The 18644-nt window shown below is 38.9% G+C and overlaps 1 protein-coding gene across 1 annotated transcript; it reads right to left on the reverse strand.

Moving 5' to 3' along the window:
* Positions 1-2771: 2771 nt before the first annotated feature.
* On the reverse strand, positions 2772-7955 carry MSTN (myostatin). Its single transcript, XM_058027455.1, has 3 exons — positions 7488-7955; positions 5295-5668; positions 2772-3235 (listed from the first exon to the last, which is right to left on the reverse strand). Exons 1-3 carry the CDS (start codon positions 7858-7860, stop codon positions 2855-2857), a joined length of 1128 nt encoding a protein of 375 aa, XP_057883438.1. The 5' UTR covers positions 7861-7955; the 3' UTR covers positions 2772-2854.
* Between the last annotated feature and the right edge of the window lie 10689 nt (positions 7956-18644).

Below are 18644 nucleotides of genomic sequence, written 5' to 3' on the forward strand. Positions count from 1 at the left end.
ACAATAAGAACAGAAGGAATCATTGAGATCTTAAATTGATTGTCAATAAACACATTGATAATTAACTATTCAGCAGCTAAAATAAAGATCAAAGCATGTTCCATGAGGAGCCACTTATCTCTAAGGTCAATATTAAATCACAGGAGCCATAATTGCTCTATGATCGTTTCAAGTTTGGCAAAATATAAAAGATGCATACTGCATAAAATTTGCAAGGCATTAAATTTGTCTGAGTGTCAAGATGGGATGCTGGTTGGAGTAGATGCTTTCTGGAATTCATGCTACTTATTTTCTTGCTTTAATTTTGCTTTCATTGATTCCAAGAATAAAAAAATTCCATCACTTCTGTACTGCCTTTGTGCAGGGTACAGTTATTACCAGGCAGCCAATGGTGTCACTTGTGTGGAGATAAATGAATTGACATTAGCTTTACCTATCATGAGTAAAAACAATCCTGCAGGTGTTGTAACTGGACGTTGGTGGAGACTGGGAATATATTTTGTTCCCTATCTGCAGAATCCATGGTGCTGCATCTCTGCAGCTGTTGCTATATGAACTGGCCCAATTAAAGCAGTGAATGTTTAGCTACAGGGTATATGGAAGTTAATTGGAAGTCTCTGAATGGTTTAAGAGCCTCATGCAAGGAGATGCTATTGATAGTTCACATGAGCAGGATGGCACTGCTTGGTGCCTGAATGTCACGAGTTAAAAGTCAGAGGGCAAAAGGTTGGTGAAAGCCAGTGGTCTGTGAAAGCCAGTGGAGGTTTTGCCATTGACTTTAACAAACAGAGGATTTCTCCCTTAATTCTGTGACTTTGTTTAGGAGGGGGAATTGTGTTGTACTTCTAATTCTTTTGGCTTCACTGAGAGTCTGTATTCCAAAAGCTTTCAGATTTTTTATTTAGTCTGATGGTGTTTTGTGGGAAACTAAATTGAAAGTGTATTTAAGGGCCCCAGGGACCTGCTCTGGTGAACTGTAGCGGGAGAAGCTGAACATCTGCTTGATGCCTGGATACAGCTTTAGCAGAACTCCTAATCATTCAAAAGAAATTGCAGAAAATCTGTTTGCTTTTAAATTTCAAACCTCATCACTCAAACTTTAAGTTTTAATGTCCTTACATACAAATTTTTTAAAAAAGTAAAAAAAGAATCAGTACAAAATATTTACCACCGAGGCAGAAAACATATAAAAGAGGAAGGGAAGAAAATCAAGCAGTTTTGCAATTTAAGGGTGGTTTTACACAAAGGAAAATTCAAAACTGATTTCTGAAATATAACAAAAACGTGCATAATACTAACATGAAGATGTTTTAACAGTGATTGTGTTGTCTTAAACACCTGGTTTATCAGTTCTATTTCACATGTGAAATAAAATGGACTTTATAGTAAATAGATCTTTTTAATTTCAATTAACAATTTTTTACTATAAGGAAAATGTACAGAATTTGTGTGAAAATCCATGTACTATGTTTACTCAAATACAGGAAATACTTTGCTGCAAACTTTTAAATATAATAAAATGCATTTAATAGCAATCTTTTGTGATATCATTATTATTTATGAACATAACATTCAAAATATGGAAATTCAGTTGTGGATCAAAATGACCATAAAAACAGTAACCCAAAGAACCTTATAAACATGTCAACAGCCATCATTTATGCTAGATGGCTCATACCAATGTAAAAAACATACAAAATGTAGAATAATTCTCAACATATGGTTTACTTTGTTGCATTGTTCCTACATATTATTTGTGTTAAAATCCAGAAAATTTATTATGAAGAGAATATTGGGGTTTGTTTATTAAACTAAAGTACAGGTTAAAGCCATTCTTTTTTGTGATGAACATATACCAACAGTGATTAAAAAATAAACATTTATTTACAAAATATTGATGCATACATATTACACAAGTCAGTTATATCAAAGTGGTTTTTAAACAATATCTGTAGCAACCAACTATTTGCATTGGTTTACCATAGTGCAAACGGTAATGTTGCAAAGGCAGGTTAAAATGTGGGATTGCAATTTGAATGTTGGATTTCTTTGCTGCCTTCTGTTTTTCTATGTCTAGAAAACTATTTCTTTTCATTTAAAAAATATCTATTTCTTGAGAATGTTGAATAGTGTACCTGAGGATAGGGCAAATTCATTATTAAGCCTAAATTCCTTCACTTATATAACTATCTTTCTATTTACTCAGCCTGCTTACGTAGCACCATTGCCATTGATTACTAACATACTAATGAGAAAAAGGAATGGAAACACGCTAAATACACTATGCCATCCCTAATTTCAGGGTTTGTCCATTTATGTGGAATTTCATCTGATACGTTTCACAAGTCTGCACTATATATTCAAGTGTTTAAGGAAGATTCTGGTGGTATTGTGTAGTGGTATATATGTTCCTGTAAATATGATATTAAGTGAAGCTGTGAAGAAAGGAACCTAAAAGCCTGCTCCTTCTGTCCTCAGGTGAGAAGGAGCTTGCTTTTGATTACCAATGTGTACTGAAACCTGCATATAAATTTGCATCCAAATGACTGAATATTGATTCCCTCATAATGTAAGAACTTTGTGGATTAAATCCAGTGATTTTGATTGTAGCTTTTCTCTTTTACTGGCTCACAAGCAGCCATCAGGTATATTGTCCTTTAGTTCATGTTCTGTAACTGCTGCTGGTAGCACGCAGGAGGTCAGCAATGCCTTGTGTACGTAACTTCACAGTTTGAGAGACTGGTGAGGGGGTATAACTTTTTCTGGTTTTTCTTTTTTTTTTTTCCTTATTTTTTTTTTATTTTTTCTTTTGGTAGCTTCCACGACGTGTGAAGTGGTGGATCCAGCGAGGATCTCAGGAGCACCCACAGCGATCCACAACCATGGCTGGTATCTTGCCGTAGATGATTTGTTCTTTGCCGTTGAAGTACAGCATGTTGATGGGGGACATCTTGGTGGGTGTGCAGCAGGGGCCTGCCGAGCCCCTGGGGTTGGCTTGGTGCACCAGGTGGGTGTGGGGGTACTTTTGTAAAAACACAAATTCACATTCTCCGGAGCAGTAGTTGGCTTTGTATCGTTTAGGAGCGATAATCCAATCCCAGCCGAAAGCCTCGAAATCCACCGTCAGCGGGTAGCGGCAACACCGGGATTCTGTCGAGTGCTCGTCGCAGTCGAGACCGAAATCTCTGCGGGACCGTTTTGGTGTGTCTGTAACTCTGACCTCTAAAAATGGGTTCTGTGAGAAGAGGAGAAGCAGTTGGAATAATTTCTGAGGTAAGCCCAAGTTCACTAAAAACATGCAAACAATATTTCAGATGTAGATGTATCAAATTGATATTCTGAAGTGATGGTTGCAAACAAACTTTGACCTGCAATTCTGTTATAGTTCTCTGCATTTCCCTGCTGTTTCTCTATACAGAGCTTTAATACCTGAGTATTTGTCCCTGAAATCACCACTGTCTCAGTGCTAACATTCTTTAACTGCTGTAAGAACATTTCAGAAATTTGGAGGATGCTAGATTTTTACTTTTGATGTGGATTTTTTTTTACTTTGTTTTAAACTCCATAATAAGAGCTTTTGTGAGTCCTTCTGAAATTCCCTTCCTGAAAATCGTATTGAATTCAGGCTTTCTGGATATCAAGGAAAGTTTTTGTCCAGACCAAGGAGGACAAAAGTTGCTCCTCTCTTGCTGCCATACTTGAATGACTCTATGACTGAATGAGTTTGGAGGGGCAGCTAAATATTTTTACTCTTGGAAGAGTCCTGTGGCCAGGAATGTACTTTTGGCAGATCCCTGAGCCACATGCCTCCTACGGAAGGTGTGTTTCCACAGTCACCAACTGGGACTAGAAGGAAATTGCAGCCCCCACAATTGCGACTTCAGTTCCCAAAGTTGCTGCCTTCCACACAATGATTTCTGCCCTGTGAGTTGGTTTGGCACTGATGGGGCCATCCCATGGAGATCATTCCTCAGGAATAACAGCCCAGCTAACTTTGTTATGCAGGTTTCCCTCTCAAGCTGTTTTCCTGCAAGCTGTGGAGCTGCTGGAAGGGCCCTTTCCAAAGGTAAATTATATGGGGAGGTGTTTGGTAAGAGGAGCACCCCTATACTGGGAGCTGGGGGAAGAGAGATTTCCTCTCCCATTATTAGATTGCCTCTAACCCTGCTCTGCCATTGAAATGTTCACTTATAAATGATGATAGCCATGGGTTATCTGTATGTATCATCATTTGTATGGATGGAGGTGGTGAGGACATTCCTGATCATGATATCCAGCTGGCCTATTTCAAATACAGGAGATCCACATTTATACTGGATGTACAATTAGGATATCTCAAGAGTTTTTCTTTTAAACACTTATTATATTATACTGCTGTGAAGTTAAATGTTGCATAAATATAGTTGGAGACCATGGTCTTCTCCAACCTAAATTTTTCTGTTTCTATGATCAACAGATTCATCTACTACATAGAAGTAAAAGTAGAATAATATTCTTCATACTTTATGCAAAAGAAGGTATCACTTGGTTGTGGTAAGTATAGAAATTTGTATAGGTTGTAAATGAATAGTGATTACAGAAATGAAAAGCAATGGAAATGCTGTAGTTTCACTTCAGGTTTATTTCAGGTGTACTTGTAGGTACATTTCAGATTTAATTTGTTCATATCTTCTTATAAAAACAAACCAGTTACTTTGTGCACTTTCTTATCATGACTCAATAATTGTATCAAGCAGAATTTTTCTATTCAGATGCTTCTAATTGGTAGAATGATACACTCTACCAAATACTGAAAGGTAAAGAACTTAATATTATGAAGAAGATATGTTCTCACCTTCATAAAGAGATATTTTTTGTTGCTAATAGAAAATACATGCATAGAGTGTATGTAGGAACTCCCTTGCCTCTCAGCAATATTGGAGGCACTTTCCTAACCAGTGAAAGACTCTAAAGACTTTTCTTTATGTGAAATAGCTGCTCATCAAGCTGTATTTGCTCTCAAAATTGGAAACAATGTTACTTTGATAGCATCATCTATCAGTAATTGCCAAAACCTTTTCTAGTTAATGCTTTGCAATGTCTCTCTGAAATACTGCAATTCTCTCAATTTTTTAGATAGGGAAATGGAGGCAGAGGAAAGCTATTGATTTGTTGGCATGATCAGAGAGCAAAGAATGAAAGAATTGGATACACAGAACTTTTATCTTCCATTCACTAAACAATGCATCCATTTTATCTTTAAAACAGAGCTTAAATGCTTTTCAATGAAATGGGATTTTTCTAAATAGACTTACCAATCCATCTTCCCCCGGTCCTGGGAAAGTTACAGCAAGATTCCGTCCGTTCTCATCAAAAGCTTTTATTTCGATGCCTAAATTGGATTCAGGCTGTTTGAGCCAATTTTGCAACACTGTCTTCACATCAATACTCTGCCAAATACCGGTGCCTGGGTTCATGTCAAGTTTCAAAGATCGAATTCCAGTATATCTTGTGCCATCTTTCATGGGCTTAATAAGTCTCAGGATCTGCACAAACACCGTTGTAGGTTTTTGGACTTGCCTCAAGTATATCCACAATTGTGCCTTTACTACTTTGTTATATTGTATTTTAGAGCTAAACTTAAAGAAGCAACATTTTGGTTTTCCCTCCATTTGTACAAGAAAATCAGCTATAAATGAATGGAAAGAACAGATTACTGAACAGGGAACAAGAAAAAACGCGTATATAAACCTGACTATTTTTTCAGACTGTATAAAAAATATTACAATATGTTATAAAGATTACCAGTAACAAAGTGGATTTAAGTTAATTCATTTTCTATGGTTTACACTCTACAGCAACTTTAGTGGATGTCAACAAAAATACTCTAGCACCTACTACCAATTCACTTCTGCTGGTCACCTCCCGAGGACCCGCATAAAGCATGCAGAATAGCAATTTTGCATAAGCTGACTCAACACGTGTGTGGTGATCCAGCTATTTCTAATTTACTCCAAAGCCTCAGCCTGCTGCAGACCATACAGCCCTGGGCAAACTGCACAAACACTTGCATTTCTTTTCTCAGTGGGAAGAAAATAATTGAGGGGATTAATATAAGGATCATTTTGTTTTGATTTGAGTATTATTAGAGGAAAGTCACGTGCAGTGCTGCGTTCCTCCTTCCTGTAGCCTACGATGCAGCTGTCATACCTAGTCATGGCAAGATCTTTCCATGCCAGGATAAAATGGGTAGTACTAATCCTAAATGGTACAGGACTTTAACGTTCATAAATCTCATCACTTAAGATACCTGTCTCTTTAGTGCATTTAAAATAGCTCAAGGGCTTTTTATAAGTAGGAAATGAACTCAGAGCAGTGAAATACAATGACTTTTCTTCAGTCACTGTAAACGTGTAGCAGTTTGATTAAAAATAGTTATAAACTCTTGAACATAAAAGTCTGGAATGAAAATGCAGGCAGACCTCATCTTTGTTATAAGGCTGCAGTAAAATAATGGTATTAAGTGCCCATCTTAGTAATTATTAAGTTGAAACATTTCACTGAAATTTTTTTTTTTAATCTGTGGGTTCATTTTTAGCTGGTGAGAGCAGCAGATATTATTCTAGTCTGCATATCATAATGATATCTCTAACTGCTAACATGCCTTATATGTCCTGTCATATTTTTCCTTTTTGATGACATATTCATAAGTGTTATTTAAAAAAACAGCTGCCATAGTCGAATAACTTAAGCTGATGAAGAACATAAGATACTACAGTATTAGCTGTGCAAAAGATACTTGATAGGAGGCATAGCAGATGTTTAGCTCTCAGAAGATAACTCAGAATCTGCTCATTCAGTAAATGCCTTCATTCTTCCTTGGCACGATTACATGAGCTGATTGCTGTGGGACGGACATTTTTACATTTAATCTGTTACACACATATTTGCTTTAAATATATAGTTTTAACTCCGAGGTGGGTGGTGCTAGTTTATGGGATCAGCAAAGAGGCAAGAATTTAACTCTCTGCTTGCACTTGCTGTAGCATGTTGCAGTTAGGTAGGTGTAGTGCTCTAAGCTGCATTTCTGTTGATTTCTATTCCTTCTGAAAATACTGGCCACTGAAACTTCCCTCACAAAAATTTAGTTATCTCGTTATCTGCACTTGTACTTTATATTTGTGAGAGGAAATGCCCCGAGTGCTGCAGATAACGAAGTTGACTGAACTGCAGATCTCCCTTTGCTTTCTAAGGCAATGGGCAAATCCTAAGTGCTACAGGGCACACACATTATAAGGAGCTGAAAACCGAACAGTAAAACAAAGGATCGCCACACAGTCATCTGAACCTGGCTCAAATTCTTTAGAAATAACGCTCTCCTCCCTCCCTCCAGCAGACTTCAGCCAGCAGCCTGTTGGGAGAGCCTGAGGAGCAGTTGTGTGGCTCTACAGCAGGGAGACAACTCTCTCAGAGGGGCAGTGGGAGGCGAAAGAAGCAGGGTTACTTACACTCTGTAGGCATTGTGATAATCGTTTCGGTGGTGGCATGATAGTCATCATCTTCCAAAGAGCCATCGCTACTGTCATCTCTCTGCACATCGTACTGATCAATCAGTTCCTGCAGCGGAGGAGCCTTGGGTAAAAGTTGTTTAATAACATCCCTGCTAATGTTAGGAGCTTGTTCCAGACGCAGTTTGCTGAGGATTTGAATTTTTATGGCTTCTATTCTGGAAGATTTTGTATTCTGTCTCCACGTACAAGCATTGCACAGTCCGTCCTTTTCAGCGTTCTCTGTGGGCTGACTACTGTCATCAAGAGCCACCGGATCAACTGCAATCAGCATGAACAGGTAAATAGAAGCATAGAGCACTAGCTTTTGCATGATCTCACATTCAGTGCAGCACTTTTGTCTTCTTTTTTTTTTCCCCCTCCCCCTTTCCCTTTCAGTACTAAACAGATCCGTGAAAGCAAATGCAATCTGAGAGACAGCTTGCCACACTGGTGTACCTTATATATTCCAAGGGGGCTTTTTATACTCCAACTTTGATTAGGCTCATGTCGTCAAACCCGACGATTGGTTGCTGTCCCAACAATGAATCTGGCTGTCAGAGGGTAAAGCCCTGTCGATCACAAGTCACTAGACAGCGTTTAGTTACAGCCAAGGGTGAACTGATTTATCTGGGTACTTCGCAGAGGATATGCCTTCACATTCTGAAAGGATATATTTCCAAGTATTGTGGGCAGCAGTACTGAAAGACAGCACTGTCATTCTTAAATATTATACTAACTGTGTACTTATACTATGAATCAAGAGTAACCTTGCTCTAAACTTGCTTTAGGCTTCTACCAATCTTTCTAAGTTGAAAGTTTGTTCTATTTACAAGGAAATCCTGAGGTTACTTTTAGCAGGCAGCAAAATTATACTTCAGAAATGGATTGCAGTGAGTACTAATTTATGTAGTTCAACAACTGAGATATATTCAGCAGTTCCTATTTCAGAAAACCTTACTAGGACGCTTTCCAGGACACTAGCTAAAGCAATATTGGAAGTTTTGTGCATATGTGACACTATGCAAATGTCTGTCTTATTTGTTTACCCCTTTAGCATATATCAAAACCCACAGAACAAATCCTTTACTGAATTAACAGTCAGTAATGAAAAATCATTCTGTCTCCTCCTCATGCTGTCACCAGAATTCTGGGCAGTAAATTAAGTATCTTTAGTAGCAAAGGTATTTTTAAGGAATATCTTTAGCTACTCACTCTAATATTACATGGGAATAGTTTGACTTGTTTTTTTCATTATTAGTGAAAGTATTAAAAGGCTTAAAATATTTAAATCCCTACTGGTTATTTATCTTCTTTTTCCATGTAACCTTTTATTTCTCTTCAAAATGTCTCTGTATTATGTCAGCTTAAGTGATATCTCTGTGATTTATTACTTTCTACTCAAATACTTAGAAATTCTCTTATATCCTGCTTAGATGTTAAAAAATACAGTTTTAATATGCTTTCTGCATAAGAGACATATATCTCTGTGTGATTGCATATGTTACGGCTTACAAAATCTTAGATTTGATGTTAAAATCAAATGTAACTCACATTTGATGAGCTGTTAGCAATAATTATGGAACTCACACTTAGTGAGGGGGGGTTAGGGGGTTACTGCTCAACGCAGGCTGCATGTCCCAGCCAACAGAAACCCTGGAATTGGTATGTATTGTATATATTGGAATATTTGGAATCTGTATTACAGCAAAGGGAAATCCTGGAATTTCATGCAATATGCCAAAGTTTGCCTAAGTTAGGACTGAATTTTCAGTTTCTCACAGAGTTTCTTTCCTATTCTGAGTACTCCTAAAAATATGTCAGACAATGGGTTTTGCAGGTGTTCATATAGGAAAAATATTGGTACAAGTAAAGATGTGGACAGAACTCTTGAAAAATTTTTTTTCTGCCTGGTCATTCATACTCTTTGTATCACCTCTCCAGGGCATGCAAGTTCACTGTATACCACAGAACTGAGCCTAATATTCAGCTTATAACCAGTGCTATAAATCACAAATATTCAATTAAAATTGGTTGTCCTGCCCTGATGTAAAGTTGATGCAAGTGATCTGTGTGTCATGCTCACACGTGGCAGGCACATAGCTTTAGGGTCAGACTCTGATATTCTGATTTTAAACAAAACTCACGTTTAAAGCAAGCAGTTTGCTGTCTTAGCTCCTGAGCATTTGGTTTTTACACAGAGACAAGGCAGCTACTTTAAGCATGTGGTAACACAAATGGGCCACGGTTCACTGGAACAAGAAACTGCCTGCCATGTCTATAACATCTTTAAAACACTCTTACTGCATTTCAAGTGATGGAAATGTGTTTTTGTGAAAGAAGCATAGGATGATTTACACTAAGAATCTTTCTGAAAAGCGCTGAATTTGGGGGGGGAGATTTAAGTTGGGAATTGTTTACTATTTCTACAGTTAATGTCATAATGAAATTATTTTTAATTATTTCTGTATTTTAAAATTAACCATATGGCTATAGAAGGGAAGCTACCCCAAGTGGAAAGTTTGACAGGTACCAGGTTTCACACCAGAAACAGTTTAAGATATGATCCATCAATAATGATGGAAATAATGATGCAGTCATTGATATGAAAGTAATTCAATGTTCTGGCAGACCATGGCTAAAAAATCATGGCTAAAAACCTTTCTTGCCCTTCTCATGAGGGAGAGGGGCAAGAGAGGTGCTCAGCAAAGCAGTGCCTCAGCACTGTGACCCTCTCGGGCTGTGCTCTGCAGCCACACTGGGACTTTGCCTGCTCTGGCTGGCCAGCATGAACATGCAGAGCTTCGAGGTTCTTTTCCCAGCAGAGTCCATTAATCTGCAAGCAAGAGTGCCTTTGCTCCTTTCTGTGCAGCATTTAGTTATGGCTGCAGGGCCAAGGCCCTCTCCTGTAAGCCCAAATCCCCAGGGAGCTCAGAGCAAGGGCTCAGGTGACACGTGGTGACAAACAGACCCTGCTGAGCACCGCTGTTTAGGAGGCAGCAATAGCAGCTGGAGTGGTGGCACAGGGACTGGGGGTGACAAAAGCACCCCAGAATTCCCCAGCAGCTGCATAACAGAGAGCAATATTTCCATCTCCCTCATAAAATGCATTTCATATTTACTCTGAATAACTGTAGGCTGTTAGTAAAATATTTTTCATCTTTTTTGGTTGCTGGCTTATTCTTTTTTTCTCTGAAATTTTGAGAATTTAGGAAAGAGCATAAAGAGTTGCACTTGATCAGGAGCTATTGAAGGATCTTATTTATTTGATGATAATAATAATAGAATGTGTGATTTATCTTTCTGTCTGACTGGCATTGTAGTGGTTTTGGAAAAACTTTGATGACTACAAGTGATGAAAAGTGATGACTACAGAAGTAGGTGATAGAAGGGAAAAAAAAATAAGTGATGAAAAGACCAGGTAAAAGTTGTTCTAAAATTAATTAGGCAAAAAAATTTTTTTAAAAACCCCATCAACGAAACCCTAAGACATTTCACTAGCAAAACTAAAGAAGAGTTAAAAATGAAATGCACATCTTACTGAACTTTATGGCATTTTAATATTATCTTTGGGATTTGTGTCATTCTACCCGTTGTGCCTGCCAATAGTGAATAGTATTCCCAATCCTGACTATGCGAAGATCATGGCTCAGGCCCCCAAAATCAAGCACTGCAAGAATGTTCCTTTGTAAAGGAAAAAGGCATACATCTGTCTACCTGGCAACTTCTCCTCTACTTTCCCCATTCCACCATGAGCTTTTGGAAAATCTTAAAAAAAAAAATTTAAAAAAAAGTTGAAAAAAGGGAAAAGAAACCAAACCCACCCCTACAAATTTGATAAAGAGGTTTCAAAGACATGCTGTAACTGCAAGTTATGTGGAAAAACAGTGACTGTGCAGAGGAAAAGGAGATTACTAATGGCCTCCCTGAGGAGAAGGCGAGCAGAGCCCAAGCATTACCCATCCTTTTTGGCAGGCTCTCGTTAGGCTGGGAGCTCGTGCTCCCCCGGCAGCGCTCAGCACGCTGCTCGCCAGCCCCGAGCATCCGCAGCCTGTCACCCCTGCCCGGCCAGCAGCGCCCAGGGACGGCCAGCTGAGAGCTCTGCTTGTTTTGGGGGAGGACCAAGCGGACATGGAAGGCAACCAGGACATTTCTGAGAAAAGGGAGACTTACAGGAGGACGAGCTGCTTTCCTGGCAGGGGAGGAAAGGGACATGTGTTATAACCCTGCCAGTAACTGGACGACTTCATCTTGCTATGGGCTACATTTTCAAACATTTCCTTACAGCCTGCAGGACCAGAAATTCACTTTTCTTTATTCTGCTGTTCAAGTTAAATGAAATAGTTCTCATAATTGATTCACCTCAGAAGGCAGAACTGGAAGAAACAAAGCAGGTGTTACAAAATGCACTGTTAATCTGTGATTGCTATTTACGTTGATGTCAAGTCCTACCTCTGAACCAGTTGGCTTCTCTCCCTGATTTGCTTATAAGGAAGAGATAACATTCCTCCTGAGCTGCTGAGGAAGGTACTAATTGAGTATGCTTTTCTCTCCCTTTTGTCAGCACAAAGCCTAAATTCAAGAATAGCAAAATGAAATAGATAGAAAACTCCATTTTAAATCTTATTGGACTCATCTCTCTCTTTGCTGCTAAAAGCTGGAAATAATGTTTGTGCAGTTATTTTGTTTGGAACAGTTAAATTTGAATAGAAAAATTCAGACATATCATAAAATATATTGGAGTTAGGGTATTTCAAGTGCTTAACTATGAATCCAGCTCACCAGGTGTTTTCTCTTTGCCCTCTGAATCACAAGATAAATGCATTATTTTGAACCAAAACAGAGACATAAGACCATGCCTATAAAACACCTAGAAAGAGCTCTTGCAATAACAAAATGCCTATGGAAACATCATCCCAATTACATTATGTAAATGCATCGTCTGTAAGGCAAACACAGCCACTTTTAAACTTATTACCATGAAGTGAAATACGAAAGCTGTAATTCATGTGAGTTCTTGCTCTGGAACAAATGGCCTGAAAGAGTTTGTCCTTTGCTATAGTTCTTTTTTTCCCCTAAAAAAGCAGTCATACATAACCTCCTAAACATTCTGCTGTATCAGCTACTGGAAGTCAACTTCACAGATGTTGATGGTATGAATATTTAACTCCCTCAGCTTACCAAGAAAGAAATCCACATTGGTTTTATCAGCTCTGAGTTTTAGATAGCTGTTTCACACAGGAGAAGAGCAGGTGTGGCTCAGGATATGGATGCCCAAGACATTCAGCGATTTGGGATTTTGAGTGGTCTCCCCTGAGGTGTACTTGGGTCCGTGGTTTGAGTACCAGGACAAAATGGCAGCTGATTTCCTCCACTCAAGAGCTGTGGGTGTTGCACTGGTGAGTCCTGCCTCCTAAGGAGTGTCTCACAAGCCATGGTATGCAATTGTGCCAGGGATAAAATGGGGGAAATAGGTAAAACTGGTGGCAAAGGGCTGCTGTGGCCATTCCAGCCCATGATGCACCTCTCAGTTTGCCCAAGAGATGCTGCTGAATGTAGGCTTTGGGGAAGTTGTACAGGGTTACCTTCAGCTTCTGGCCATCTCCCTCCTCCCTGCAGCTTTTGTGTTGCCATGCATAATTGTGCCTGTGGAATCAGGCCAAAAATGTCCTGTTGCTTTTTCCTCTCCTGTGTGTTCCAGTACACTTTGCTCCAGAACCAACCTGATACAATAGTTGAAATGAAACCTAGAAACAGATAGGGAAGTACATTAAGTTCATTCAAAGCTTTTAAGGGAGGATGCAGTTATAGTGAAAGCTTTGAGTTTTTCTGAATTCTTTTGTATTCAGGATTTTATTGTGCTTTCTTTACTATGGTGCCTATATATCTTATATCTTGTAAAAGAGCCCTGTCAAACATCTACTTAATTTTAAGGGTTCTGCCCTTTTTGAAGGATGCTGTCTTTTCTTGCTTTTCTTTACAGTTGTAGGTTTTCTGCTTTTACCCAAAATTCCTGACATTCATTCTGACTTTCATCTTCAATATCTTTTAAAATAGCTGCATCAGCCGCTGCATCGCTGATGGGAAACCTTGGATTCCTCTCCGGAGTTGTTACCGTGCTTGGAGAGGTTCCGCTTGTGCCTTTACACAATCAAAGTGCTTGAAATACCACAATACTTTGTCTCAGCATCACTAGCTACAAGAATGCTTGTATTTTCTCCGGGGCACAGCTCTTCAGAAGGGATTTTCACCGCAGGAGGTCAGTGATTTTGTGTGAGTGGCCTGTCCTCTGCTGGGTTCTTCTGGAACAGCAGCTCTGGGAAGCGAGGGCTGCTGCTCTGAAGTCTTTTTGCTTTTTCTGTTTCTTTTTCCTTTCCTGTTTTCTTTTTTTTTTTTTCTTTTTTAATACATAAGGGGTTTAAACTCTCTGGTGTTCCCATCCTCGCTCAAATCACCTCACAGTCCCCTGGCTCATCTCTGTAGATTTCAAGTGAGCTCCAGCACAGCCAGTGTGTCCTGTAGCCACCAACTCAAGGCTCTTCACTTGCATGCCAACCCTCTAACCCTGGCACGTCATCCCACAACTTGTTATTGCCAATCCTGATGTTATCCCCTCTCCCTTCAAGTCTAGTTCAAAGCTCCTTCAATCAGCCCTGCTGGCTTATTAGCAAAGACCTTTGAGGAAGGTGAATTCCATCAATAGGATGAAGTTAGGGCAGAATTAAGTTTCTTTCCTTTCTGCCATGTGCTGGTCTATGGTCAGCTTTAGACAGGCTAATTTGAGGCAAATGTCACTAGGATTGAATAAAAAGTTGTGGTAACATTCTCCAAGAAATCAAGCAACGTTCAGATCTGCAGTCATCCAAGAAGGCCTTTGAATTTGGCATACTCATCAGCAAAGGTCAAATTTGCAACTTAGAGCTGGCCTACCTGATTCAACCCTGGTAATGTAAATTTTTAATAACCTTGTAGAAAAAAATTAATCAGCTATTTTCTTATGAAATATAACATATTACAAACATATAACCCTACAAAGTCATTTAATGTCCTAAGTGTATCATGGGAAAAAGCAGGCACAAAAGGCTGTGGTTTCTGAGGAAGCTGCTTCTGTTAAAGTAGACCCCAAAGAATCAGGTATTTATGAAAACTCCTGTACAGAATAATGCAGAGACAGGAAATCACATAAGCTGCTTTAGGGTTTTTGAAGACAAAGAGCAGATCAGAGACTGCGTAAAATTTCTTGATGTATTTGATTCTCATTTGGAGGAAAAGAACATAAATGCTGAGGTTTTGAAATAAATTAGGTACCTTTGAAGGATTTTCACATGACTAGTACAACTGTTTAAAGGTATTGGGGCATCCAAGAAGAAACTCAGCTTTTCCTCCTCCTGATTTATATCTTTTTTTATTTGTTGTTCACTCTCTGCTGATGCAGTAAAGATGTTCCCATTTATGAGCTCCATTATGAAGCATCACATAAGAGTATCAACTGAAGGAAAGCTGCCCATACTGGCTAAAGCTTTTTCTTTGCTGCCCTTTTCTCTTGGGAATTGCCTCTGGCTGCTCTAGCAGATACTTCCAATTCCTAACAATTTTAAAGGCTGATGCTTTAAAAATTTATGAGTTTGCTTTTGGTTTTTGTTTTTTATCGTTGGGATTTCGGGTTTTTCTCTCCCACCAGCCTTTCAGTTGGCATCATTAACTAACAGGTTGATAGGAAACAAGGATAAACCACAAGGGAATTGCCTGTTGGGGGATTTTTTACCTTCAGTAACAGACTTTCAAACCCCCTCCACCATTCTGCAGAGATATAAAACAGCTTAAGAATTAACTCTTCACAGCAACTATTGCTGTATCCATGGCTATGTGCCCTACACTCGTGGAAATCATGTGAAGATTTTATACTGTGTTGATTATGCAAATCATTGAAAGGATGCTTAAAGATTGGAATTCACATAGGAAATCTGAAAGTGTTACAGTGGCTGTTGCTTCAAAGTTTAGTTTTAAGATGTCCCAGCATAATGAAGACTGGAGAATGGCTTTTAGTGAGTAGATCTGGAAGAGTTAATGGAGAAAAATATTCCATGGATACCCAGATTAACGGATACAGAGTTATTTGTTTGCTACTGACTTTGTGATAACTACACAAAGCTTTTTTTATGTTGAGTGAACTTTGTACCAGGGTTTTTCCAGTACATAAATCTGAGGAACTTCACAACTGCTTCTGAAGTTTTGAGAAGATAAAAAGACTTGCTGCATACAAAGCTGAGGTTATGATCAATTAAAAATACAACCCCTTGGCTAACCTTAAGGCTATCCAGAGCATACAAGTAAAAAAGATTGATGGTACAATTAGGAATGCAATGCAAAATGGAAATAAAATTGACTACATCAAATTACTTTCTACAATTTACTGAAGTAGCTCAACATTAAGAAATGGAAGCATTTTGTCATTTTGTCCAAAGCCTCTAGAACAAAGGAAAATTAATGAATAACTATTGAATTGTGCAGTTGCCTGCTTTGCTAATTCTAAACCTTAATTGATGTATCTAATGATTTATATTAATAACTCTGAGAAAGCAGTGTGGTAAATTTCAACATCCCTGTAATAACTTGGTAGAGAGAAATTGCTGCACTAGATCCTAAATTGTGTTAAAAGTTACTTGTTGGTGTACCTGTAGTTATAGGTTTGTGTGCATATATTCCACATAGATATGTTTAATTAGACATTCAGGGGAAAGAGCACTTTGTGCTCAAAAGCTTTCTCATTGCACTGGCTGGTTTGAGAAATGAGATTTCCTTTCTGTACAGCCCTTTCTTCACATCAGTCAATCAGGCATTAGCTAGGGGATCATAATGGCCCAAAATATTTTCCACAGCTGTGCTACCTGACAAATTCTGTATGTTTCTTACAGAAACAAAATAATGTGAAGGAATTACTTATCTCATTATGGATATGGAATGACATTAAATGTTTATTTACAGTTCATAAAGGAATAATGCTGTGCTTAGAAACGCTAATTATTCAGTGATAGGAACATATTGCAGTTTGGGCTAACATTTAGAGTCAGCTGACATTGATATAAATTAATAATATTTAATAACAACTCAGATTAACAGGTTCTGTGGTTTTTTTTAAATTTCAACATCACTGTTGAAATAGGGCTAAATTTCATGTTCTTTCAGCTATTTAGAATTAATAAAGAGTAATAAGAAGAGGAAAGCTGGTAAGCAGTCTTGTAGCCTCTCCTGTGAGTAATTTTGAAACAAGCATATTACACGGGAAAGGATGTTAGTTTTGCATTATGATGTGCTGTGTTTCAAGAAGCTCTTTGAATGCCCCCAAGCTGTTAGCCCAGAGTGAAACAGAATAGCAGCAAATCCCACTGCATAGCACAGAATTTAATTTTTATTTTCTTGAGAGAATCTAACTGAAAAGTGTTTTTCACTATAATGGTGCAATTTGTGGTTTGCAGACAGTGAGAAAGTCACATGTGTCAGTAATTTCTCCATACAGCAAGGTATGAGGTGTGTTCTTTTTAGTTAGCTTATAAATTATTAGAGCCCCAGAATGCTCTGAGTGTTTGCAGCATTTGGAAAGGGTTTTAATGCCTGAAAACAGCCATCTTCCTGAGCTGGAGCATTGGAGCCAGGCATTGGGGCTGAGCTGCTCTTTGGGAGCTGGCATTAGAATGCAGTTGCTACAACACACCCGTCATGCTTTATGCACCTCTTCCCTCTCAAATGAGTGTGTTTGCCATCTGCAGTGTATCAATCACAGTCAACCTTTCCCATATCCTTCTTCCTTGGGAAAATACCAGGCACTGGGAGCAGAACGTGGCTGGCTGGATGCTTGTGCTGGAAAGAAGGCCAATCAGGGAACGCACACCCTTACCAGAAACACACCAAAGGATCACCCCACACAAGAAGGGTTGTGGTGGCCTTGCCAAAACTTTCTTCTTTCTGTGCAGAATAAGAAAAATCAGCCTATGGTGCAGGGGGGTGTTTCCACCTCAGTTTTCTCACAGAACTGCCTCCATGGAGTTTCTCTTTCAGTATAAAAACAGACAGCCCAAGAAAACACAGCACAAGCATTCCCAGGCCTGGTTTGTGAAGTAACAGCTATGGAGCATGGGAATAGTGGCTCCCCTTCTCCCAGCTGCAGGTTGTGGTGATGCTAGACAAATATTTTTCCATCTTCCAGCAGTGAATGGAGCTTGGAGTGTATTATTTGGGCTTTAATTTGGAGGAAGTCAGTTTTTATTGAAGGACAAGTACATTTTCCAGCTTTGCCTTGAGAGACACTTCCTCACATTTTTTTTATTCCTGAGAAGTGCCAAGAAGGGAACCAAAGGCAAGGGCAAAAATGAGGACCTGGAACCAGCTTGCCCAAATACACTGGCACTGGCTCATCTCAGCTGGTGATGAAGGCTGATCTGAGACATGGCTAAAGAACTGAAATAATTTTTGTCTTACCTACGCTGATTCATTTGACCCTCACAGCACAGGGGAAATATCCATGACCATTTCCATCCAAGTACTCCATTCTCAAATTTCCAGTAGCCATTATAAAATAGAGTGGATTTGGTTTGGGGTTCTCCTGGAAAATCACTTTTGGCACTCTACAAAAGAGTAAGAGCAGGTGTTTAAATAGAGAACCACAATAAAACACAAATCTTCTTAATGAGTTGTACTCAAACAAAAAGCTAATGGGGCTGGGGCAGTTCTTGCGAGTGTCTGTGGAGTCTCAGGCCTGCAGAGCAGTCTTTGCATCCACATGATAAAATCCTTGGGAGCCAGGAATTCAGATTGCTTTCATTCTCCTTCAGACAAGCCTGGTAGGGTTTCTCTGCTTTTGTAATGATATGCTGCAAACATCTTTTCAGTATTTCATTGCTGACTCTCAGGGTTGTATTCTTTGATCTAATTCAGCCATTTAGAGTCCTAAGCATTAACATTCAGTTGATTTATATTTCTGTGCTTACTAATTGCTAATTCCCTAAAATTTATAGGCTTCTTTTTCATCACATTTAAGAGGCCTTATCCAGATGTATGAAGGGAAACATGGCTACAGGGAATGTAGACTTTGTTACTTGAGCTGCTGTTCCCCCTTCACCT

The sequence above is a fragment of the Melospiza georgiana genome, chromosome 7 (genome assembly GCF_028018845.1).
Source record: "Melospiza georgiana isolate bMelGeo1 chromosome 7, bMelGeo1.pri, whole genome shotgun sequence".
Classification (NCBI taxonomy): domain Eukaryota; kingdom Metazoa; phylum Chordata; class Aves; order Passeriformes; family Passerellidae; genus Melospiza; species Melospiza georgiana.

Coding starts and splice junctions, on each gene's coding strand:
- MSTN (XM_058027455.1), bottom strand. CDS start 7,860: ATGCAAAAGCTAGTGCTCTATGCTTCTATTTACCTGTTCATGCTGATT. Junction 5,669..7,487: donor TATCACAATGCCTACAGAGT/GTAAGTAACCCT, acceptor ATTCATTTATAG/CTGATTTTCTTGTACAAATG. Junction 3,236..5,294: donor GACCGGGGGAAGATGGATTG/GTAAGTCTATTT, acceptor CTCTTCTCACAG/AACCCATTTTTAGAGGTCAG.